The sequence below is a fragment of the Onychomys torridus genome, chromosome 1 (assembly GCF_903995425.1).
Source record: "Onychomys torridus chromosome 1, mOncTor1.1, whole genome shotgun sequence".
Classification (NCBI taxonomy): domain Eukaryota; kingdom Metazoa; phylum Chordata; class Mammalia; order Rodentia; family Cricetidae; genus Onychomys; species Onychomys torridus.
Window position 1 is genome coordinate 108,548,525 of NC_050443.1, and position 26,167 is coordinate 108,574,691.

The 26,167-nt window shown below is 48.6% G+C and overlaps 1 protein-coding gene across 10 annotated transcripts in view; it reads left to right on the forward strand.

The window, feature by feature from the left end:
- Tacc2 (transforming acidic coiled-coil containing protein 2) overlaps positions 1-26,167 on the forward strand; it is a 113,973-nt gene that overhangs the window by 71,004 nt on the left and 16,802 nt on the right. For 3 of the 10 annotated variants that reach the window (XM_036195214.1, XM_036195194.1, XM_036195165.1), the window contains 8 exons: positions 5,026-6,343; positions 8,173-8,208; positions 10,104-10,164; positions 11,804-12,005; positions 17,405-17,466; positions 18,452-18,567; positions 20,959-21,130; positions 22,353-22,493. In XM_036195214.1, coding sequence (XP_036051107.1) covers positions 5,958-6,343; positions 8,173-8,208; positions 10,104-10,164; positions 11,804-12,005; positions 17,405-17,466; positions 18,452-18,567; positions 20,959-21,130; positions 22,353-22,493 — 1,176 coding nt within the window. In that variant the 5' untranslated portion in view covers positions 5,026-5,957. Of the gene's footprint in view, positions 1-5,025; positions 6,344-8,172; positions 8,209-10,103; positions 10,165-11,803; positions 12,006-17,404; positions 17,467-18,451; positions 18,568-20,958; positions 21,131-22,352; positions 22,494-23,321; positions 23,412-26,167 lie in introns of all 10 variants that reach the window. The other 7 variants (XM_036195197.1, XM_036195175.1, XM_036195201.1 and 4 more) reach the window with 5 other exon arrangements.

Consider the following 26,167-nt stretch of genomic DNA (forward strand, 5'->3'; position numbering starts at 1 on the left):
CCTACCCACTCCTAATAGTGGCATTCCCTGTGAGATTATGGGGGCCAGTCACATTCAAACTACCACAGTCCCAATGTCTTGATCTCTGGTAAGCCTCTGGGACTTGAAGGAGGTCTGGGAGGAGACCTGTAGACACAAGATGGACACCTAGGAGCAGCTCAGAGAGCCCTCCTCCACAGGTGAGAGTTCTTAGGACTCAGCCAGGTCTTCCAGAGAGAAGGGGCCTCTGCTACCCTTGCTGGCCCATACTGGATGTAGTTTCTTGAGCCTTGTGTTTTGGACCACAGCCAAGAAGGGCAGTGGACACTGTAGACCTGGCCCTATCTGGGCAGTCTCACAGGGAGTCAAAGCTCAGCCTCACGACAGACCCTGTCCTGTCTGTGGTCACCCTCAATCTTCAGGCCATTGTGTGTCTTACAGGATGGGAGAGAAGCTTTAAGACTAAAGTGGGGCTGGGGTGATGGCTCAGTGGTTAGGACCACTGGCTACTCTTGCAGAGGTCCTGGATGCAGTTCCCAGCACCCACGTGCTCCCCAGCTCACAACTGTCTGTAACTTCAGTCTCAGGGAATCCAGCGCCCCATTCTGACCTCCTCAAGTATCAGGTACACATTTCTGTGTACAGGCATACATGAAGGCAAAACACCCCTACACATAAATTCTTCTTAATATTTAAAAAAGGGAACCAGCCCCAGGCTTCCCTGACCAGGACACTCACTTGTGGCATCTGTTAAAATAGAAATTCAAAGCTCTGGCTCTGCCGCTCTACTCTTTAAGAAGGGATGGACTGATCAGTGGGTGGAAAAATGGGACATCCAGGTTTTAATCAGTATCTCAGATGTGTTTTGGGCTAGACAAGTTTGGGAAATCTTACATTCATCATATGCTTGCTCTGAGTTACCTACAACTCCCAGCAAAATGCCACAAGAGGACCAAGTAATGCTCTGTTGATCTCTGGTAGCCTGCTAAAAGGGAGACCTTTTCCATATTAGTGTGCTTAGATGGTTAGCCATGCTTCCTGGGGGCTTGATTTATTAGTCAGTTAGGAATCTGAGCATATTAGGTTGCCATTGCATCCCTGTCCCCGAGGGAGAGCCCTGCTCATCTCAAGTGTCACTTGGGAAACGCTCCAGCAAGGCTAAGAGATGTGGCCTCCGGTGAAGGTAGGGAGACTTTGGGTGGGTGATGTCAGTCATCAGGGCACTGTTTTTCCTCTAAATCCCTCGTTTCTGAATGCTTCTGTTTAGCTTAGGTTATGTTGTGTAGCACTGATGTTGTAGACAGGCTTGTGTTCCTGTTGCCCAGCATGGATGTTATAGCCTGGACTGTGTTCCTGCTGTGTTGCCCAGCATGGGTGTCATAGACTGGTTTGTGTAGCTGTTAAATCCATGTGTTGAAGTCCTCACTCCTGATGCAGTATGGTAGAGATAGGGCCTTTCGGGTGGTAATTAAGGTTTGTGTGGTCTTAGGGTGGGGCCCTGTAACAAGAGGTCTAGACATCAGGCCTTTAATCCCAGCACTCAGGAGGCAGAGGCAGGTGGATCTCTGTGAGTTTGAGGCCAGCCTGGTCTATAGAGTGAGTTCCAGGACAGGTTCCAAAACTACACAGAGAAACCCTGTCTCGGGGTGGGAGGATGGGGAGGAAAGGAGACATCAAGGATACATCTGCTCAGAGGAAAAGCCATGTAAGGACACAGCCAGATGTGACCACCTCAAAGCCAAGGAGAAAGGCCCCAGGAGAGGCCAGACTTGGTGACACCTTCATTGTGGACTTCCGGCCTCAGGACTCAGAACAACAAGAAACACGTTTCTTCTCTGTTGTTGAAGCCACCCCGTCTTTTAATGGATTAAAATGATTAGCATAGCTGAGAAGCCTCTGGGGACTCTTCACATGACCTACAGATGCTGACTTCCCTAGGACTGAACTAGAATCTAGAGCCAGGGATGCAGTGTGGACTTTTAGAGACACCTTTCCCAGGCTTACACCAGTGAATGCAATGGCATGTTGATATAGATGGATTGGTTTGGGTCCCATCTTTCCTTACCTCTGTATTCAAGGTGTGTCCCGTAGTGACCGACATTGGGGGCACCCCAGGTTTAGGGTGAATGAAGTCTTTATGCAGATCTATGTGGCTGTGTAGCAATCTAGTGGGAACCCAACTGGACATGCTTACCTTGTAAGTCAGGGCTTGCCCCTGGCAATGATGTGGGGAAGTTATCCTAACCTTGTCATGGACCACAGGGAGAGCCATCTGCTTTGAGAACCATTCTGTAAAATAGCAACTCCCAACCAGGAACAATGCTGCCCTCCTGGGGACAGGAGGCAATGTCTGGAGACATTGTCACACCTAGGATAGACGGTGCCACTGGCATCTAGCAGGCCAAAGCTGAGGATGAAGCAAAGCATCGTTACACCAAACAGGCTGCCCCCCCCCCAATAAGGAACTGCCCCCCCAAGCATCCTTTGGGCTGAAGATAAGAAAGTGTAGCAAAACTGAGTGTCTCTGCCTGTGACTCAATTAGGGAACAGTACTTCTCAATAGGAAAGCCAGGCTCAGTAGGCAGGAAACCCAAGCAGATGTTAAGCTGACTGTTGCACCATGTGAGGAAAACTACTGACATTTGGAGGCAGCCGAGGCGATGGAACAGACTGAAAAGGAAGGTTGGCACTGGAGGATCTGTCTGCAGAAGTGAAGGGATGGCCGAGGCCCCTCTCCCTGCTGCCAAACCCATGTGACAGCACCTGGTCCCCCTCAGCATCTCTGGTCCTCTTTCTGCCTTCTGAACCAAGTATACCAGAACAGCCACAGGGCCGGAAGACGAGGTTGCTGCTGACCAGAAGAGGCTGTGCTTGAAGGCCCGAGGACCTCAGAAGGAAGAAAGATGGACACCGGTCCTGCGATGAGAAGGAAGCAAGTGTGTTTGGTGGTGGTAGGAAATGATTTGGTGCAAAGAGCTGGGACCAGAGCCTGCAAATGCTTAGGACATGTGTGCCTGGTGGAGTTAGGGTTAGGGCAGAGATGGGAAGGCCTAGAGCCAGCGCTGGCTTCTAGAACGACAGGGAGGCTTCCCCAGCTGCTCGTAATCCAAGGGATGTTTATTAAGCTTTCTGAGGGACAATTTTCCAGGTTGGAAACGGAGGTTTAAGTAAGCCTCTTTCTGAACTTGAGAGGCTTGCATTTCCTTGGTCTGTTATCTCCCACTTTCTCAGCCGGGCTCCAGCTGTGGAGTTTGCCTGTGAGCAAAGTTAGGAGGCCCCGTGAGAAGACCCCCACCCCGTCAACAGCAGAGAGCATCCATAGCTCAGAGTGGGAAAGAAGTGGGGTGCCTTCTATAGAAACAGACTGGCTTGTTTGAATGTGAGCCTTTCCCACACCTGGGGGATTGAAACAAATAAGACAGCCATTTAGAAAGTAAAACTGGAGGACACCCAGATCACATATCACCTGAGTTTGAATCTCATGTGACACATCCTCTTAGAAACTGTCCATTTATCTGAAACTCAAGTGTAATGGCTTCCCGGACTTTAGCTGGAAGTGAACCTGGAGAAAGGGGCTAATGCATCATAATGTCTGTCTATGTGCACAGTCAATCAGTCCTGTGCAGTCTGACAGTACATCAGTCCCATGCAGTCTGACAGTCCATCAGTCCTGTGCAGCCTGTTCTGTTTTATGTTCTGCCTTCCGTAGACCATGGTACAAGGTTTTTGTTTTTCTAGCAAAACAGCTGGGAACCCAGAAATCATGCAAGGGCTGGCAGGTTTCCCAAGAGCAGTGGGGCAGTGAGACCATTGGGCATCCTTTGGAGTCCCTGAGCATGTTGGAAGATAAGGAGCAGCCTTGTTGGCTGGCAGGGTTGGAGAAGCTCAAAAGCTGGGAGGAGAGGGCTGAGAATGGACAAGAGGCAAAGCCAGAGTAAGGCCGGAAGCAGGTTGGTGGGAGAGGGTCCAGGTTGTGTCTGGAGGGGCAGGTGTGAAGGGCAAGCTCAGTCCTGCTCACTTGTATGGCCTTCTCACACAAAGCCTTGCACATTCTTCCCAGGGTCTAAGCAGTCAGGATCAGGGTTGACTGTGACCGTATTTAATTTGTATACCAAAGGTTGACTAGTTTTGCTTGCCTTATTTTCTGCCTTGCTCCCGTCTGACTTCATCCACATCAACCTCATCATTATTTTTAGAACACCCCAGGGGTACTCCTACCCCAGGGCCTTTGCACACAGAGCCCTTTCTGTCTAAGGTGCTTTCTGTTTGTTTTGTGAACTTCCGGATGAGGTTACGAACAGACCTGATAGGACACTAATGACAGACTAAAGTACCATACCCCTAGAGTCAGCTTGGCCTTACTTACAGAGTGTGGGTAACCCCCAAACAGCCACACCACAGAAAGTCACTTCACTTTGGATGACAATTTCTCCATAGCTACAAAGATAGAGTCCTCCCTTCGCTTGGCACTCCACGCTCTACAAAGAGACCATGCCCAGCTTGGGTGTGTGTAGGAAGGAGTGATGGCACTCTCAGGGGAGGGTCTAATGACCTTCCCCAACTCCTTCTTCATGAGGAACTTGTCATCAGGCCTGATCTTGAGAGTCCCTTGCAAGTAAGTAGTCAACGGATGCTTTGGTAGTGATGATGCTTTGGTGGCGGTGGCAGTGTGGGGAAGAGGCCCACAGGCCAAGAGGACAATGGTCTACAGCAAGACTTTATCTCTTTTCTGATTGTTGCTCAGATTCTCAGCATGACCCCTGGGGTCAAGCACTTAATAAACTGCTTTGGAATGAATGAACCATGGGGCTTTTCCTTTATCAGCTACCATGCACTCCTTATACAGATGAGGGCACTGAGAGAAACCTGCCCAGGGTCTGGGGCCAGTGGTGCTGTGAAACCAGGATTTGTTGCCCATACAGACAGGGTGCCCCGTCTTTGGAGTTTATTTCCCTCTGATCTACAGAGTGGGGATCTGGCACAGAATGAGAAGTGTTCTCAAATGTCCCATGTCTTTAGGTGACAGCTTTGTCTCCTTTCCCTCAGGATGCAGTTCTGAGCCCGTTGTGGTTCCCGATGGCCCTCGCAGTGACTCGGTGGAAGGAAGCCCTTTCCGCCCTTCCCACTCCTCCTCAGCGGTATTTGACGAAGATAAGCCCATAGCCAGCAGTGGGGCGTACAACCTGGACTTCGACAGCATCGAGCTGGTGGATAACTTTCAGAGCTTGGAGCCATGCTCTGCCGATTCTAAGGGTCAGGAGTGTAAGGTGAGCGCGCGGAGGAAATCCACCGAATCCGTGCCCCCTTCCAAGTCCACGCTGTCCCGCTCGCTCAGCCTGCAAGCCAGCAGCGACTTTGACGGTGCTTCCTGCCCGGGCAGCCCCGAAGCGGGGACCCTTGCCGCAGATGCGTGTGGCACGGGATCTAACAGTGCTTCCAGCACCCTTAAGCGAACTAAAAAAACACGGCCGCCTTCCTTAAAAAAGAAACAGGCCCCCAAGAAACCCACAGAGACCCCTCCAGTGAAGGAGACCCAGCAGGAGCCAGACGAAGAGAGGCCAGTCCCCGCCGAGGAGCACCTTGCGCCAGAGACAAAGACAGAGTCGGCCACACCCGAGGGCACTGGGTGCACCTTGTCAGAGGAGACGCCCCTGGAGCCCGCCGCTGCCGCCGCCGCTGTGCCCACAGCCACCTGTCCTTTGACTTTGGAGAGTGCAGAAGACGTCAGCAGCCCTCTGGTTTCTGGAGGTGGCCGTGTGCAGAACTCACCCCCTGTGGGGAGGAAATCAGTGCCTCTTACCACAGCCCCTGAGGCGGTGGAGGTGACCCTATCGGATAGTGGGGGGCAGGAGGACTTGCCTGCCAAAGGGCTCTCAGTGAGGCTGGAGTTTGACTATTCTGAGGACAAGGGTAACTGGGACAGTCAGCAGGAAAACGCCCCTCCCACCAAAAAGATAGGCAAGAAGCCAGTTGCCAAAATGCCCCTAAGGAGGCCAAAGATGAAAAAGACACCTGAGAAGCTCGACAACACCCCTGCCTCACCTCCAAGGTCCCCTACCGAACCCAATGACATCCCTATTGCTAAAGGTACCTACACCTTTGATATAGACAAGTGGGATGACCCCAATTTTAACCCTTTTTCCTCCACCTCAAAAATGCAAGAGTCTCCCAAACTGCCCCAACAGTCGTACAACTTTGACCCCGATGCCTGTGAAGAGTCCCTTGACCCCTTTAAGACATCCTCTAAGACCCCCAGCTCACCTTCCAAATCCCCAGCCTCTTTTGAGATCCCAGCCAGCACCGTCGAAGTGGACGGGGATGGGTTGAATAAGCCTGCCAAGAAGAAGAAGACCCCTCTGAAGACGTAAGTTCAAGGAGGGAGGTGGTGAGGATTCAGAGCGGGTGTGCGTTGCTGTGAATTCTAGTCCTGCCCCCCCCCCCCCCCACCCCCCATGGTTGTCATGACACCGTTGTTTTTTTTTTTGGTTTTTTTTTGTGGCTGTTTTCTCCAAGCAGGCAGGACACACATTTCCTTTCTTTCTGCAGCCTCTCTGCTATCATCTCCCCATCCCTGAACCCACAAAGTCCTTGATCTTTTGCCTTAATTAATCAGTGGCTTGAAGTTTTATGTTTAGCCATTGATGACCTCTCAACTCCAGGGGATGATGGGAAGTTCTGTAGAAAAGGAGCAGACCTGGCTGCCTTCCTGCTGGTAGCTGAACTCTTCCCTGGTTAGCATATGCATTGCCTTTGCCTTAGCTGGGACATACACCCTGCAAATACTATTAACCTGTACAGCATTTGTTCCTACCTGCTAAGGTGACTTTAACTCAGGGGCCACATAGGGTAGCAGGCTGCAGGAGGCCCCAGATGGAGAAAGCTGCTGCATGACCTCCAACAAGCGTGCAAGAAACACAGGCTCTTTCTTGCCTTCCCACTCTCCAGTCATCTTTTTCAAATAAGACTTGAAAGTCTCCATAAGACCTGAGGAGATTGGTAGGACCTGGACAGGGCAAGCAAATCCTCCAGTCCTTAGGAGGAGGGGCTTTTGTCCACACACCCGAGCCAATGGTTCCCCCTGGCTACTTGGGTTGGTGCCCTTGGCAATCATCCTGAGAAGCCCAACTTTGTTGGCTAGAGATCCATTCCTCAGGACCTGTAACCTGAGGACCATGTGCCCAATTGCTACAGACGTCCTGGCTCTCTTGGGAAGCATCACTGTAATTTAATCAGGTGGAGAACGCTCAGCCTCCCGTCCCAGGGCCGTGGAACAAGCCCCAGTGTTGGCCTCTCTGGGTCTGGCTTGAATAACACAGGGTGACCCATCTGCATCAGGTATCTGAGGATAACTCAGGTTCTGCTTTGTGGGTTGCTCTATCACCATCTTACAGTCGCTGAAGGCCATTCCAGCTCCAAACACGGACTTCTTTTAGTTCTGTTCCCCAACCAGGCCCTTCTTAGAGATTCTATCAGATCCATATTAGAACCTTATTTTTTTTAAATAATTTTAACTTTTATATAGATTCTTTTTCATACAGCATATTCTGATCACGGGTTCCCTTCCCCCAACTCCCACTTATCCAAATCCACATAGAACTTGAAAGTGGACTAATAACCAGGCGGTGGTGGCGCTCGCCTTTAATCCCAGCACTCAGGAGGCAGAGGCAGGCGGATCTCTTAAGTCTGAGGCCAGCCTGGTCTACAGAGCAAGTTCCAGGACAGCCAGAGCTACATAGAGAAATCCTGTCTCAAAAAAACAAACAAAAAACCCCAAACAAAAAATGGGAATAATACCCAGAAATGCTTACACTTCAAAGCCGTAACTTCTCATCTTTAGAAAGAGAGTCATCTGGCAGCCACCCCCTTCTTCTGACCCCAAATTGTATTCTCCCCAGTCACTTTCGACTCTGCTCATCAGAGCTAAGAAGGTTGGGAAAGCTGCCCCTTATCCTGGTGTCACCCTTAGTACGAGTGGGTCTGCTGGTTTGGAAGACTATTGTGTGGAGGCAGAGCTCTTAGGTACCAACCCTCCAGCTGGTCAGAACCCCTTCCCAGAAGGCTGGACTGTGTATCCCGGAGCAGACTCCGCTATGGATGGCGGCCACATCCTAAGCCACTAGTGCCCAGTGTCTGCAGATTTATCTTTGTGTCAGTTCCTTCTGTCTGTCTCTCTTCTTTGTCTTCTTGTCTTAGGATGGTTGAAGATGTGATGTCTGTGTGTTCTCTGTTGTAAGTAAATTTAATGCAATCTGCCTCTTGCACCCAGGGTGGGGCTTCTGCCTTGTTTCTGCTTGCGACCCTCTCCTTTCTTCTCTGTGGTGGCTGCTGCGTTTATGTGTAGAGCTTGGGAATGATAGTGGGTCAGGGCTCCCCTGCCGTCAAGGTTACTTTTCCGTTTCACCATGACTAGCATGAGACTGCTGAGCTGTGCAAACATGATTAATCAACAGCCGCCTGCTTGTCTGGAATGAAACCCTTCCCCTGCTTGGTTTTTTTGGTTTTTTGTTTTCTTTGTGGGGGTGGGGTGCGTATCTTCATCTGAAATCCATATATTGGTTTTTAACTCCTCATTCCATACTTTTGTTGTAAGTTGGGCTGGCAGATGATTGCCTTCAGTAGCAGGATGCTTTCGAATTAAGCACTGCATGAAGCCTGGGGCAGAGACTGCCGTGGCTGTTTCTTGTTACATTATGAGGCATTACCATTTGGGCTCTTCCAAATTCATGCTTGCAGAAATTTGAGGGAATGTGGGATCAGCTCAGAATGGAACCCATGGCTGAGAACCGTTGCCAGAGTGCTTTGGGTCATGTTCTTGGCTACTTATTATGTCTAGGCTGGATATTAACATGTCTCACCTATGGGTAGCCCCACCAGGCACCAATGCCACTGGCCACCTGTGTGCCTCTGGTGCACCATACCCTAGCCAGGGTAGAGCTCAGGGCTCTCAATCTATGTTCCTTTCAACCTTCCCTTACAGGGGAAGCTGACCTGGACCCAGGCTTCTGGCAGCCTCCAAGATAGCATGGCGTCTCCCAATTCTGTCCTACCCGAGCTACCCGAGCAGCTGCTTTTTAGTATTTTCAAGTCATCTAGCACCTATAAAAGTTATATATTTATATGCATGAATAAATATATGCCTTATGTTGGGACTGGGCTGTTTTTATGGCAAATGCCATAAATGCTGTAAAATTTGCAGTATTTTCTTATGATCAAATGCCATTGTTGGAGTGTTTTACTTGAGTGTACACAAGGAAGGAACTTGGGTGTCGGATTTCTCTGCTTACTTAGTTCACATGGGAAACTGAGGAGAGTGGCGGGACTTTAATTGAGGGACCCTGCCTTCTCCACACCTGAGCTCCAGCCTGGCCTGGTCCTAAAACCATACTGGGGAGAGCTGGAACCAGGAGAAAGGGCCAGTTGTAGGTTGAGGGTGTTCATTTTTGATTATAGAAATGACCCCCAGAGCATGGTGGCTCATGGACCGAATATTACTACTTATGCCGTTCCCTTTCTCCTGGGGTCAGTCTGCCCCACCTCCGTTACCTTGTATGGAGAAAGAAAGGGAGAAAAGAGTATGGAATTGTGTCCATTAACCACAGCCAGGGAAAGGCATAAGACACCATCTTCCTCAACTCTGCCTTTAGTCAGAATCTTACCCAGAGTCTCTCAGAGCAGAGGAGCCCATTGCGCTCTGTGTTCCTGTGAGTACAAAGGGCTCCCGGGTCCCCCCAGGATCCAGAACTCTGTTTCTGCTCAGGCTCCTCTGGCTATTCATTAAGAGCTGTGTCTCCTTGCCCATGTGAAAATTGGATCCTGTTAATTAGTGTCATGAGCCTGCAGCCCCTCCCCCAACCTCAGTTAGCTCAGAAATTAGTCTCCTCACCACAGGTTTGCTGTATAATTGTCAGAACGGTTTGTTAAATTTAGCTGTGTCTTTCTGGGTCGGCTCTCCAAAATGGCTTCTCGGTAAAGGTTTCCAGCTTGATGGATCTTCCCCTTGGGGGCAAAAATAATATCAGTTAAAAAGTCAGAATGAGCTGTTGGGTAGGCGGGAGGCTGGGCAGTTGCCGGGTGCTTGGGAATGACCTGTGACCCTGTGTTTACCTTTTCCATTTTATTTACAGTGACACATTTAGGGTGAAGAAGTCACCAAAGAGGTCTCCTCTGTCTGATCCACCCTCTCAGGTACACCCTCCCTTGATCCCTTGAGCATTATTACACTGCTGATCGGGGAGTTAATGCTGCTTTGTCTGTACACACACACACACACACACACACACACACACCATTCATGCACTTGTGTAACACACACATGCATATACACACTCCTGCACACATACACATACACTGTACACACATGCATACATGCACACCAAAAAACAGGGAGAGCAGAGTTTTCCTGGAGTGTTTGGACCTCCCCCTCAGTCTGGTGGAGATCAAAGTGTGTGCTATGAGGAATTAGTTGAGAATAAGGGCAAGATTTTTATAGTGGGAATTCTTCTAGTCTATTCTGGCCATTTAATCTGCTGAGAACTTGCATCAAGTTGAGAGGGTCTTTTGAAATCAATGGACACAGAGTGAGAAAATGGGGGGGGGGGACTTGACTATCAGGAATGACAAATTATGCCATCAGAGTTAGAGTGGGAAGATGAGGTACGCTTACCCTCAAGAAGCTTGGGGCTAGAGAGAAAGTTTAGTGATTTAAAAGTACTTACTCACTGCTCTTGCTGAGGATCAAAGTTCAGTTTCCAGCACCCACATGGTGGTTCACAATTATCTGTACAAGGGTTCTAACACCCTCTTCTGGCCTCTGTGGGTCCCGCGCACACATGATGCACATACATACACACAAGCAAAATACTTATACACATAAAATAAATCTTCAGGAAAAAGAAGTGGAGGCTTGAATTCATTATGAGTCTCTTTCCCTCTTGGTGGTGTTTCTAACAAGCTCATGTCTTCCACCCTCCTCATAGACCAAGGAAGGGAATCCTCAGGCAGGCTTGCTACCATTCTGGGTTATAAGACAGGTTGATCTTCAAATCAAAACCAGCTTCGATGGCTGACCATTGGGCAGTGAAAGAACATACCAGGACCTTAGCTGCAGGGACAGGAGACTTGAGGTCCAGCTGTAGCTCTCCCCTGGGCTCTCACTATACAGTGACGGTAAAATCCCCTTCTCTTCATCAGGACTTGTGTGAGGACTCTTACTGAGGACTCTTAGACAGTGCTGGTGATACGACTGTAAACCTGGCTGGAATCTCTCGGATAACCAAGACAGAGACTTAGTTCTTGTTTTGTTTTGAGACAGGGTCTCACACTGGCTCATGTTGGATTGGTACTTACTACATAGCCCAGGCTAGCCTCAATCTCTTGAGTGTTGGGATCTCAGGGATGAACCACCATACTGAGGCTTTTTGTTATTATTTTCAGTGCTGGGTATTGAACCCAGGACTGTGCACATGCAAGGCGAGCACCAGGCCATGGAGCCACATCCCCAGTCCTTGGAGAAAGGGTCTTACACCATAGCCCAGTCTGGCCTCACACTCCCAGCAGTTCCCCTGCCTCAGCCCCTCAAATGCTAGGATTACAGGCAGGAGTTACCATGTTCAGGGGTTTGTTTTTGTTTTTGTTTAATTAATTTTGATAAACCCATGGTCACTCCCTGAAATCAACCATCAGTAAAGGAGATCGCTAGAGGAAAGTTTCCTCCAGGGACACTGTGGATCAGAGTTCCAGGGGAGCAGATGGAGGGGTTTCCTTGGTTTGAGGGGCATGGATTCTGAGACTGGGTGAAAGAAGAGGCTATCTCCTCTCCTCACAGGACTCCACTCCAGCTGCCACGCCGGAAGCACCCCCAGCAATCTCTGCAGTGGTCCATGCCACAGATGAGGAGAAGCTGGCCGTCACCAGCCAGAAGTGGACGTGTATGACAGTGGACTTGGATGCTGACAAACAGGACTTCCCACAGCCCTCAGACCTGTCTAACTTTGTAAATGAGACCAAATTCAATTCACCCTCAGAGGGTAAGCAACTCGGTGGCCAGCCAGACCCACACCTTGCCTTGGAGAATACTGTCGCTAGGGGGCAAAGAGCCAGGAAAGATACTTGCCAGTCAGGTAACCATTACCCGTGTGACAATCTGCACACCTCCCGCTGAATGTGAAGCTAAGGCTTGAGAGCAACTGTCCCCTGGCCACATGATGCCTGCTGAAAACCACACTGGTCCCCTCTAACCCAGATCTGAACCCTCACTTGCTTGTCCTTGGCTGTATGGCTTATGATACCTTTTGTAGTTTTGAAAGGCACAGCGCCAAAGGAACATTGAACTTTGTAAGTCAACCCACCTATGGGTCTTTTGGTGCCATCCTTGTTCATATCCCCCACAGATTGGTCATATAAGATGGCCACAGGTTTTTTTTCTTTTAAAGATTTATTTATTATGTATACAGTGTTCTGCTTGCATATATGCCTGCAGGCCAGAAGAAGGCACTAGGTCTCATGATAGATGGTTGTGAACCACCATGTGGTTGCTGGGAATTGAACTCAGGACCTCTGGAAGAGCAGACAGTGCTCTTCACCTCTGAGCAATCTCTCTAGCCCCGTGGCCACAGATTTTAATGAAGCCTGGAGGCAGACGTTTTCCCCAGGTTTGCTAATGAGAATTTGGTGGATTTGGGAAGATCCCAAGGCACTTGTCTTATCTTGGTGTTTTCCTTGTGCTGTGTATCAGTCTCTGCTTCCTCTCTGATTGTTTGGCATGAATAATTCATGTATCTTAGGGCTGGGGTGTACTCAGTTGGTAGAGTGCCTGCATGAAGCCCTGGGTGTCTCCCCACTGTGTAGATCCTAGGTGTAGTGGTGCACACCTGCCCTCTCAGCAGTCCGGAAGGTAGAGACAGGAAAACCAGAAGTTTACTCTCCCTCCCCCACCTTTGCCTGTCTCAGCCTTGCCTGGATCTCCCCTCCTTTCCCTGCTTGCCTGTAATGCTTAATCTGGGGGCTCTTAACACCATGAGGAAGATGTGTGTGCATTTCTTATTGGTTACTGGGGAGTTTGTTTACTGAAGGCAACAACCCTGATGCCTTTCCGTCCCCACGCTACTCTGAACATTGTAGAAGCTGAAGATAAAGAAATGCAAGGCCAGGTAAACAGCAGTGTCAGCTCAGTCAGTTTGGTCTTTGCAACAGCCATCCCCTGCATGAAGTAGAGGCACCTGAGAAGGGAGAGAAGCCTAATGTCACAGGAGCAGCGAGGGCATTTGGACACACGCATCTCACTTCCCACTTTGATATCATCTCCAGTTCCCCACTGGCCCACCGCTTTTGAGCTAGATAAAAACAGCAATAACAACAACAGCAACTCCAAACACCAGAAGAAAGCATTTAGCAACCAGCTTGAGCTCAGTACTGAGAATTAAACACATTTGATCTGAGAGTGTGTTGATCATGTGTTAAAACAGTTCACTAAACTTTTTGGCAATTGTTTCTGCAAAAATTCAACAAATAGGAAGGCTTAAGGAGATGACTCGGGGAGTAAATGTGCAAGTGTGAGGGTCTGAGCTGGAATCCCAAGAACCTCTGTAAACGCCCGATGCCCATACAAGTGTCTGCAATCACAGCACTCCTGCAGGGAGCTGGGGCCGGCCAGGGACAGGAGACTCTCTGGAAGCTCAGTGGCCAGAGCGCCTGCCATGTTCATCTGAAGAAACAAAACAAGAAAGCCCAATAAGTGGAAGGCGAGGGATGACAACCAAGGATGTCAAAGGACATCCATGCATGCCCTGTGGGGTGCACACACCTACATTCATACATGTGAATATGTGAATATTCATACAGAGAGAGAGAGAGCATGCACTGTGGTGTGCACACACCCACATTCATACATGTGAATATGTGAATATTCATAGAGAGAGAGAGAGCATGCACTGTGGTGTGCACACACCCACATTCATACATGTGAATATGTGAATATTCATACAGAGAGAGAGAGCATGCACTGTGGGGTGCACACACCCACATTCATACATGTGAATATGTGAATATTCATACAGAGAGAGAGAGAGAGCATGCACTGTGGGGTGCACACACCCACATTCATACATGTGAATATTCATACACACATGGAGAGAGAGAGAGAGAGAGAGAGAGAGAGAGAGAGAGAGAATGCCCTGTGGTGTGCACATACTCATATTCATACATGCACAGAGAGAGTGAGTTCAGAAAATAGGCATACATTTAACTTTAAAACAAAACTCTGGGGTTGGGGATTTAGCTCAGTGGTAGAGCACTTGCCTAGCAAGCGCAAGGCCCTGGGTTCGATCCTCAGCTCCAGAAAAAGAAAAAAACAAAAAACCTCTGTGAAATCTGCTTCCTTAGAAAACAGCAGTAAAGATTTGGCAAGTGACGATCAGTTTTAGCCATTGGGTGGTAGAGAATGCCGACGTGAAGACACCATGGCTGTAGGAGGCATTGGCCCTGCTGTAAGCACCTCTAACCACCCTGGATGGAGAAGCTTCTCACCAGGTCTTCCCTCCTGTTCTTTCAGTAAGGACACGTTCAGCACATCAGACAACTGGGGATGCTGATGTGACCCTGGAATGAATCAGTCCAGGGCTGCAGCTGCGGTCTGAGACTTGGTCTTATAGAACCACAGGAAAGGGAAATGTTGGGTTAGACGTCGTAATTACTATTTGAGCACACATGCACAGCGATGGTAATTCCATAGGAGGGAGGAGGAAAGCAGGGACTATCATTTTGCATACAGGGCTTCATTTCCTCTGAGCTCTGTGGTGGATCCTGTAGCTCCCTCCCCCCCACTTGAAGACTGAGGAAACAGGCCATGCACTGAGAAGGCCTGAGGTGATTTGTGCAGGGCAGACCTGCCTGGTGAGAATAGACGGGGGTCCCTGCCCTCATTTGTAGGGTGAGGGTGTGAGCTAGTCTGTTCCTTCCTACCTGGGTGCACAAGTAGCACTGGAGAGCTTCGAGGTGTCTTTGCTGTTTCGAAACCCCAGAGGACCGTAGGTTAGCAGGCACCCATGGAGTTGGGCTACCCTGTTTGCATTGTATGCCACCTTGACTGTGTGGTCTCCATAACCTTCCAGTGATTACACACTCTGCTTGAGTTATGAGCGTGCTCATCTGTTTAATGAATGCCTTTCTCTTCTGCACTAGAGAATGTTAGGAAGCCTGTCTCTGAGACCTCGCCTGCCCAGGAGACCCTGATAGTAACTGTTCCTATTTTATTTTATTTTTGATTTATTTATTTTTATTCATGTGTGAGTGTGTGCTTATGTGAGTTATGTGCATCATGTGTTTATGGGTGCCCTTGGAGTCCAGAGGACATTGGATCCAAAGAGCTAGAGTTACAGGTGGTCGTTACAATGTGGGTGCTGGGAACTAAATCCCATCCTCTGGGAGAGCAGTGCATATTCTTAACGACTGAGCCACCTCTGCAGCCCTGAGCAGTTGCTTTTAGACCCACAAATTTTCATAGCTACTTGGTGGCCCCACCTCCCTATACACAACTGTATCTGTCCCTTCTTCCCACATCCAGCAGAGGGCAAGCTGTCTATCTGGGTAGGCACCATGGTTATCTTATGACAGAGACTGAGAAGGGGACAGGAAAAGGTGAGTATAGTCTGTTTATCCTTCTCTGGGGCCCTCTGTCCATCTCCTCTTAATAAAACATCACTTGTGTTTAAAGAGAAATGTTAGAATGAGCAGCAGTAAGTCTGGTCATAATTCTTCCCATTGTATAACTAATTGTAGGTCTTTTTGTTATACCTTGCCATGTTATCCAGGACAGTGTGGCACTTTGAGTTTTATTTTGTTGTTGACCTTGCTAGTCTTAGAAATGAAGACCCATCATCTCCTGCCCAGGGTACTTCCCTTAGCAAAACTCTAGCAATTAGATTCAGGAAAACAGTCAAATCCTCTTGACTGTGTGATGCCCTGGTATGAGGTCATTCTCTAAAGTGGCCTTTGGACATGAGAGGACTCTTTACAAATAGCTATGGCCTCTTCAGTGTGAAGTAGCCCATCCTTAAGTGACTCAGCCTCCCGAAAGTTGTACAGACATGTGCAGTAGCTACACACAACTGCAGATAGGGTCAGAGCCAGAGCAGAAGCTGGATGGTGGTGGTGCACGCCTTTAATCCCAGCACTTGGGAGGCAGAGCTAGGCAGGATCTCTGTGTGTTCAAGGATACAGCCAGCATGGTGACACACACCTTTAATCTCAATACCAACCATAGAAAACCTGGAGGTCTGTACAGACAGGCAGTGACAAGGAGGTTATGTGGTTGGGTTTACAACCAATGAGAAGGCAGAACAGAAAGTCTATAAAAAAGAGAAAAACACAGGAAGTAGCTCTCTTGCAGAGAGGAAAGACAGAGCAGCAGTGAAGGGTAAGGTTTTCAGCTCTCACCTATTGCTCTGACCTCTTGGCTTTTAACTCTGCAATTGGCTCTGTGTTTCTTGTTTAACAAGATGATTACGTCTACAGACATGGGCCACTTGGTGCCAGTGGTGGACCTAGTTTGCCACCTGCATGTGGCCTGGTGTGAGAGGGAGCTGCTTGACTTTATCTGCATGCCTACTCTGTGAGGCTTAGAATTTAAAGCAGATGAGACTTCCTCCCCCCTTCCCTCCCTCTCTTCTTCCCTCCCTCTCTTCTTCCCTCCTTTTCTCCCTCCCTCCTTTTTTTGTACTAGGAATTGTACCTAGGGCACTGTACACTCCAAGCAAGCACCCCCACGGAACTACATCCCTAGCCCTCTTAATTTTTCCCATTTTGAGACAAGAGTCTCCTAAGTTGCCCAGGCTACCTTTGAACCTAACTCTGTAGCCCAGGCAGGCCTTGAACCCACATACTCTCCCTAACTGGGATCATAGGACCTCAAGAGAGATCCCTGAAACTGGCTTTGGCAAGATGGTCTATCAAAATCTCAGCCCTGAAGCAACCAGTAGAACGGAGGGAAATAACCAGCTTAGGAAGCAGCACTAGAGGAGAGTTGTCTGTCCTGGGGCTGCTGAATTCACAGAGGGGGGACAGGTGCAGTACAGTTCCAAGATGTCACTGTGTTGTGTCATCTTACATGGTGCAGCCCTTGAGAGTTAGGCGAAAATGATCCCCAAACACCTGTGCCTTCCGATTCAACACAATGGACATACTTGGGTCTGCCCATTGTGGACCTGTGTGTAGACACAGCTTCCTTGGAACTCATTCACATTTCTAAGGGCCAAAGCTGCTCCTAGCAGGAAGCTTACAGGCTGTCTGAAATTGCTGAACTGTGCCTCCATGGAAGCTGGATCTGAAGACTGTAGGCAGTGATGGGTCCCAAAAGCTCAGCCCGCCCCCTGCCGGGCCAGGTCTTTCAGTCTTCCCCTGGTACTTAATCTCACCTATTTGTTGTTTTCAGAGCTGGACTACAGAAACTCCTATGAGATCGAATACATGGAAAAGCTTGGCTCCTCCTTACCCGTGAGTTCCTCCTATACACTGGCCTGGCAGGGACTTCTGTGGGGTCTCCAGCAAAGCTGCACAGGGTCGTTTGGAGGTGCCTTGTTACACAGAAATGCCACTCCCCATCCCTAGACTCATTGCTCCATCCAGGTCTTGGGACTCTAGTCTGACCTCCTTACCGGGAACCCTTGTCCCTTTTAGCCATACATTGTATAGTCAGTGCCCAAATCCACCTGCACTCTCCTATAGGCCTTGATTATAGAAAGACTCTTAGGGGTTCTGAGCTGCAGCCCCTGCTGTGGCCTCTGCTCATGACCCTCCAGCCCAGCCAAGAAGAAAGAAGCTTTGTCATTTCTGGCCAAGCCCATTGCCCTGTCTCTTTCTTTAGGGTCTGTCTTAGTTACTTTGCTGCTGTATAACCAATTCAGGCTTAGGGTTCCAGAGGAATAAGAGTCCATGATAGCAGAGCAGAGGCACATCTTGAACCACAAGCAAGAAGCAATCCTTAAACTCTGAGCAGAGCTCGCCTCCATTAACACAGCTTCCTCCAGCAAGGCCCCGCCTCTTAAACCTTCCAAACACCATTATCTTGGGACCAAGTATTTAAATGCCCAAGACTGTGGAGGACATCTCATTCAAACCACCACAGGTCCTCAGTGGCAGTGCTCATCACTGGGGTCAGCATGCTGTCACTCCCCCATTCCCTTGTGAGGACCAAGAGCGAGGCTGGCTAACTGCATCCTGAGCACTGGTGTTTGCCGCTGTGGCCCATGAACACTGAGGGGCTGAACAGGGCACGTAACAGTACCAGAGGGCTCTTCCCACCTTAGGTCTCCATGGGTCCTTCTCCCCTACCCTCTCCTAGTCACCTCCTGCTTTCTCCTCTGCCGGGAGCTTGAGAAAGGTGAAGGCTCACTTTCTTGTTGACAAGTACTTTCTTCGCTTGAGTGGCGTACTCGGCCACTGTGCCTGGCTAATGTATGTGTAACTTTGATTCCTGCAACAGGATGATGACACTCCGAAGAAGCAGGCCTTGTACCTTATGTTTGACACCACTCAGGAGAGCCCCGTCAAGTCTCCTCCAGTCCGGATGTCGGATTCCCCAACTCCGTGTTCAGGGTATGACTTCTATGATGGGAGAGTTGTAGCTTAGGTCAGAGGCCCCCAAGTCCTTGTATACCTTCCCGCTCTTGTTCTGACGTCGTTCCATTGCGTGTGTCTGCAGGTAGCCCATAACTCAGTAAAGGTGAAACAGCTGACTGGCAGTAACACACACACACACACACACACACACACACACACACACACACACACACGAGCCAGTTCACACTCAACTCTATTCTGTCGTCGGTCCAATAGCGACAGTGTGGTAGAACACTGAAAGCTTAAGTCCCGGCCAGCTCTGTATCTGGTGGGAGTTACTTGGGTGTCCTATGCCTTAGTTTCCCTACGTGTAAAGTGAGAGGAATTAATGAATTCCCCACCGGTACCTGCCGGTGGAGATTCCTCTCAGATTCCAGAATAGACACTATCAGTGGTGGAGAAATTAATCTGCGGGATATCAAAAGAATTCTTCTAAGTCAATTCCATCTACACAGCGTCTTTTCTGTCATACTTAGCTCCTCTCTGCCCCTTCTTCTGTTGTTCTCTCATTGTCCTATCTTAGTTCTTTCCATCTTTGTTCCCCCTCCGTCCCTGAACTTTCCAGTATATATACACATACAGTCAGCAATCCTCTGACTGCACCATTTTCTGGTAGGCCCGGGAAGTTTACTGGGTTGCTAGGCAACCTGCATCACAATGTGTAGTATTTGGATAGTAAAAGCACTTTTGCTCTGAGTTAATTGCAAAAAAGGGAATGCTAAGAACCAGGAATAGCTCCTGGACCGGGATAAAGGAGGGAGGTAAAAGCTTAATTTGCACAGGAAATGAAGTTTGGCACCTGTCCTCAGCCTGGCCTTGTTCCTTGTCTCCTTGGGTCAGTAGGAGTATTTACCTTGTCTCAGCAACTAGCAGATGGCCAAAACATCTCAGAATTGTCAGCAGTAAATCTCTTAAATTAGAGTCTTGTGTAAATAAACTGAGGCCAAGGTAAGAAGCTAAGGATTTAATTGTTAGTGGTTATTTTCTCTTATCTGTAGGTGAGATGAACTTATCTATCTACAGTCTGTCCTATCTTGGATGAAATGCTTTTGTCTGGAGAATGGTCCTGGCCAGATGTTTGCTAATGAAGAATAAACACAGCTGGGGAATGTTATCCAAAATACCCCAAATGTATAGGGGAAGGTGTGCCCTTAAATGATCAATCACACTGTTAGAAGTTCTTGGGAGAGGAATCAAATGGGAAAGCCACAATAGCACACAAGAAATTCACTGCAGGAACAGCTAATACATTAAAAAGCCAGTATTGTTGGGTGGTGGCGGCAGCGGCAGCGGTGCACACCTTTAATCCCAGCCCTTGGGAGGCAGAGGCAGGCGGATCCCTGTGAGTTCCAGGCCAGCCTGGTCTACAGAGTGAGATCCAGGACAGCCACCAAAACTACACAGAGAAACCTTGTCATGAAAAAAAAAAAAAAAAAACAGTCTCACCAATACTCCTTGAGTTTTGGTTTTATCTTCTGGAAAAGCCGTTGGCTCTTCCAAGTATAAGCTTTGCCATAGTCAGCTGAATTCCTACTTCATATTTCTGCGGCTCGCAGCAAGGAATAAAGTGACCTCTAGGGATTTAGAGACTAGAGAAGACTGTCAGTCCCCAGAGCAGTCAAGGGACAGTCCCAGGGAACCTGGCTTCTGGGAGATAATGTATGGAAAGCCTGTGTTGGAGTGCCTGGCACATGTAAAGTGAATGACAGTCATTTCTTGTTAATCTGGATATTAATATTTGCATGTGCCAGTGTCCACGTCCTGAATGGTGTACACCCTTTGATGGGGGAAATGTAAAGCATTGCTTGATACCATTTAGGTCATCCCATCCATCACTGGATACCTGCTCAGTACCGAGCACGATTGGAAGCTCTTGTTTTGGTCTCTCAGACTTAACTGTAGGCCCTACAGACCAAACTCTGTCCAGATAAGATGTTAGGTGTTAGTGCAGTGATGTCCCCTCTCCAAGAGTGGTCCCCTGTGGCAGGCACTGTGTGGAGTGCTTGGCGTTTATAGAGCATCTTACTTCATCTTCTCAAAGGTGCCTATCCGCTTCCTAAGTAAAGATGTGATACCCAGTCTCTTCCCTCAGAATGCACAAGCAAGCAAGTGGCTGGTCCCCAAACTCCAGAGCTCAGTCTCCTTGCCAAAGGCATCTGTAGCTGCTCTTCCCTTGTCTGTTGAACATGGCTGGACGGTAGCCTGCCTCTAGATAGACGGCCACTGAAGACCTGGCCTTTGTCTCTCCTTGGACACTGACTTGGAAGCCTCGGGTTTTGTGGGATGTTTTCTTTTTGGTGAGAGCTTCCTGATAGACTTCAGTGAGTCTCCAGGGAGAAGGCCCTAATGACTGACTTTTTTCCTCAGGTCGAGTTTTGAGGAGACTGAAGCCCTTGTGAATGCTGCAACCAAACTCCAGCACCCTGTCACACGCGGGCTGGCCTCCAACCAGGAGCCTCTCTTGCAGGTGCCAGAGAAATCCTCCCAGAAGGAGCTGGAAGCTATGGCCTTGGGCACCCCCACAGAGGCGATTGAAATTGTAAGTGTTGCCTTAGGGACTCTGTGGCTGAGCCCTCTAATGCGGCCATTGTTCACCTGGCTGTGGTGCCCCACACTGGCCCTTAGACCACAGCAGTCAGCCTAGGAGACCCTACCTCCCACAGTGAGGGAAGGGCCTTCATTTCTCCCACAGTGGCTGTACAGTTCTCAGTCACGTGCTTGATTCGCTCGGATTTGTTTTCTATTCTTCTCTCCTTGGAGCTGGACTGGCGGACAAGCTGGAGCCTTGGTCAGCTGGGAACATCCTCCTCTGGGCGATTTTCTTAGATTTCTCTTGTGTCTCAGTGGTAGATTTCTCTTGCTCATCATCCAGGACTTCAACTTACCCTCTCCCAAGACTTCCAGAAGCCTTGCAGGACCCGTAGCCCTGAGATGAGGCCTCACTGTCCCCACTCCCTACATGTTATGTGTGCCTGCCCTAGATAGAGGGTATAATAGCCACGTGAGGGCCTTCCACATGTCTTAAACAAACCAACTTGGGTCAATTATATTTTTTCCTTCACCTCCCTCCTGGCAATCATCATGCAGTTTGAAACTATTTGATTTGGTTGCTTTTGTTCTCTATTAGGCAATTTGATCTGTCTCATGCTACAGACATTTACAGAGAACCTGCGATATATGCAGCCGTTGGATGCAGGCTTGGATACTGGAAACACAATTAGTGAACAATAAAAGGGTCTAGCTGTGACTCGATCTTGCATATAAATACTGTGGCAGACTTGGCCATGGTTCATCTCCTACAAAGTTGCCTTCTAATTTGGAAATCTTTCTAATCTACGAAGAGTTACCTATTTGTTTGAAATTGTCTTTTCACTATTGAAAATGGCCCTCACTGAAACCTTACTTTCCTTGATATTTATCCTTGGTGCTGTTTCTTTGATGAACTATGTTGACATTTGAAAACCCATCAACTAGCTTGCCTCCCACCCATGGAGATTTTCAAATAAAAAAGCAGTGGTTATGTGGCTCCCTCTGCTCTGGCTAGGACACCAGGGTGACATGGGCCTGGGGAGGGAGGGCTGAGGCCCTGCTTTGGGGAGAAGGGGTGGGGCCTGCCAGTCTCAGTCCCAATGGCAGTGAGTATTGGTGGTCTCTTTAGCCCTAATGCAGCAATGTGCAGTGTATGGTTGTGCGGTCCTTGCTTGAAATCATTATCTTCCTACTCTCCTCTATTTTCCATTTTCCTCTCGGCCGGCCTTCAGACAGCTCCAGAGGGTGCCTTTCCCTCTGCGGATGCCCTCCTCAGCAGGCTGGCCCATTCTGCTTCTCTCTGTGGTGCACTTGACTATCTGGAGCCTGACTTAGCAGAAAAGAACCCCCCAGTATTTGCTCAGAAACTTCAGGTTTGTAGCCCCTGTGTGACCTTTCGGGAGTTTGTCAAAACCTCAGTAGAAAATGAACCCCTGAGCCAAATTGAGCTGAGGCAGTACTTAATGAGGCAAGACTGGGAATGTTCCAGATGAAGTGTTTTCCTCTCAGACACTAACATCTGTGTATGCTATAGCCAGGGTGCCAGAATTAGACAAATGGTGTGATTATGTACCGAAAGGACTCACTTTATTTCTATTGGGAAATTGGTCCCTATAGTCATTTTCCTGATGTATTTATTGATAGCCCCACAGGCAGTTTATGATTTACTCACTAAACTAAAGGTATCAGGTCAAGCCAAGGTGTTTAAATACATAAGACAATCCCAGATTCCCATTGAGATAACATCTGGAACCAAAACGTATCTCTGTAGCAGAAATTTGACGGCTTAATTTGCTATTCCCTGGACTAGGAAGCAAAGCCGACCTAGAGAGATTATTAGCAGGCATCTGGGAGATGCCTGGCCATTGACAGCAAGCGCTGGTCAGCTTTTTTAAAAACAAGGAAAGAAAGCAAGAAATACTGTAGAGTAAAAATTGCTGTCCTGATTTGAAAATCAGTTCACATTTGACTGCATATTTCTTGACAGACCTTCAAAGGGGTAATTTTTTTTTTTCAAAAAGGAAATTAAACCCCCTGTTTCATGATCTGCTGAGGTGTTGGTTGTGAGAGAAAGCTGAGCGTATGTTTTCCCATGAGCACCTGTCATATGCACCTGTGGCACTTTCATTCCTGGATGTGGAAACCTTCTGTCTGTCTTGATGCATTTCCCTATGGTTTGCTCACCCCTACCCCTCGGGCAGGAGGAGTTAGAGTTTGCCATCATGCGGATAGAAGCCCTGAAGCTGGCCAGGCAGATCGCCCTGGCTTCCCGCAGCCGCCAGGACACTAAGGTACCTGTTTGCCGCTGCGGTGCACTGCCTTCTGGGAATGCTGTGTGTGCCATGGGGTCCCAGGGCTGCTTTGCTAACCACTGGCCAGGCGGGCATTGTGGGTGTCCCATGAATGTGATTTCTCTGAAGCTGAAAGTATAACTCTTACACAAACACACACTGAGCGCATGTGTAGGGATGAGGTTGTGCAGCCAGGCAGAGGGGAGTGGGAAAAGCCAGCACATAGCACAGAGAGTGAAAAGGCTTTGAATGAGGTGGTAGACTAGCTGTATGTAAAACTGGTTAGTACTGGCTCACTCGGACCAAAAGAGAATTCCCCTTGGAGTACCTTTTCCTAAGATACCCTTTGTCTCTCTATGGGTTAAAGTAATTTGTAACATTTCTGTTTTCTAGAAGTTTATATCTGACTTTATTGAGAGTCAATAATAAGTAGGACGTGAGAACAAGACTTGCTTCAAGACATGGGATGCTCTAGATGAGGATAAAGGGACACAGTAATAAGGCGTAATAAGTAATAAGACACATTGATAAGATGTTTGGAGTCTTCCCGCCTGGCCTCTAGACTTAGAGTAATAATTCTTAACAGTGTGGTGATGATATGTAGGTGGCATCTCTCCCTCAAGCTGCCAGTGAGCTGTGGCCTCAGTACCACTCCCTCCCGCACCCAGAGGTGGGCAGCTCAGGGAACTTGGTGTGCTGGACCAGGGCCGAACCCCACTTTGTTTTGTAGTTTGAGCCTTGAATGAGTTAATGAACTTTGCTGAGCCTTAGTTCCTCAGTCTCTGAGATGAGGCTAGTTTGCCTGTGGTGGTGAAGACCATGCTTGTGAACAGCAGTAGCCTTGTGCCTGCGCACCTAATGTATACTGGTGTGCAGTTAGCCAAAGGGGCTGCTGTTAGCTAGTGTTTTTGCTTTTGTTTATCACCTGGATATTCCACAGCGCCTCTCCTGGGAAAGCAGAGCTAAGTCTTACGTTATAGGTTGAGAATCAGGGCCTCATATCCAGAGTTCGCCAGCCTGTGAGGACCAGAACTGGGGGTCACCAATGGATCTGCCTGTTCAACTCCACCTCACAGACTAGGTCATGTGCAGAGGACCTCCCAGGTGTGGGATAGGAACAGACATCCCAAGAGCCCACACTTGGCTTGCTCTAGCTAGAGCCCAAATTGGGTCCCCTTCTGGAGACAGGAAGTGGTCATAGTGTGGATGTCCAGACTGGGAACAGTGGGACACAGGGCAAGGATAAGAAACAAAACTCAGAGATGTCTTTGTTCTTATTGCCAAAGTATAAACTTGAGCTGAATTGCCATGAAAGGGAGATTTCCAGAAAGCACCAAGCGCCGAGGACCCTGCTGCCTACCCATCCCCACAACCCACCCCTGCCAGATTGATATCTTGAATCTTTGTAGAATAACTTTAAGATAGAATGAATTGCCTAAAATTTGACCATTGTAGGGCCTGGAGAAATGGTTCAGTGGTTGGGAGCACTGGATCCAGGGTTCTATTCCCAGCACCCACATGGCAGCTCACAACTGTCTATAACTCCCAGATCTCACACCCTCACACAGACATACATGCAGACAAAACACCAACGCACATAAAAATAAAAAGAATTTTTTGTTGTTGTTTTTTGTTTTTTTCAAGACAGGGTTTCTCTGTGTAGCTTTGCGCCTTTCCTGGAACTCACTTGGTAGCCCAGGCTGGCCTTGAACTCACAGAGATCCACCTGGCTCTGCCTCCTGGGTGCTGGGATTAAAGGTGTGCACTAGCACCACCCGGCATAAATTTTTTAAAAAGTTTGACCACTGTGCATACAGTGCATTCCTGTCCTGGAGAATATTGAAATAGAGTTGGACACATTTGGGTAAGTAGTTCAGGCTTAAGTAGTACAAAGCATCCTAGGAGGCAAGTATCTTGTCTCCTTCTACGAATATGCCAGAGATAGCTTTCAAAAAATAAGAGTTGACATCCTGTCTCTGGCAGCCCCAGAACATGTTCTGGTTTCGCTCTAGACAGCAGCGCCACACGGAGTAGAAGCTGAGAGACCGCCCTGTTCATCCTGCGGTGCTTCAGAAGTGTGAGCTGAGGAATACTCTGTCATGGAAGAGCTACAGCCATCTTGGGTGGGGGGAACATTTTCTATAATAACTTGTATCACTTTTGGGATACCTGGTGATTGTGTTGCATGAAAATACATGCTCTGGCTGTAACCAGCCTGCCCCTGGGGGGATCCGTTGACCTCATTCTGTAGATTCCCCTTGTGGCCTTCTCTCCTGTGTCTGTGCTTGGTGGCCCCTCTCTGCCTCAGAAACTGTGAGTGTGCAGATAGAATACAGTGGCTGTGGGTCCAGGTGCCCTGTCTGCCCTGGAGTCTCAGACGTGAGTGATGTAGTCCCATTTTCCTGGCAACACTACTTTAAACCATCGATCACTCCAAGTTCGAGACCAGCCTGGTCTACAGAGCAAGTTCCAGGACAGTCAGGGCTACACAGAGAGAACCCTGTCTCAAACATATATATTACTTAGGAGGAAGGATATAACTTTGAGGGAATAAAAATTCAGAGCAGCTTTGAAGTGGATGGTGCTGGGTCAGCCTCCACAGAACTGCAGCGAGAATTGATTCCTGTTCAGAATCAATTAGAAATGGGGTAACATCCCTTAGGAACTGGGGCTCTGGTGTTGGGCTGTGGCTTGCTTTCTTTTTATATTTTTATTATTTTTAAAACATTCTTTGAGAAGGTCATACGTGCATACAA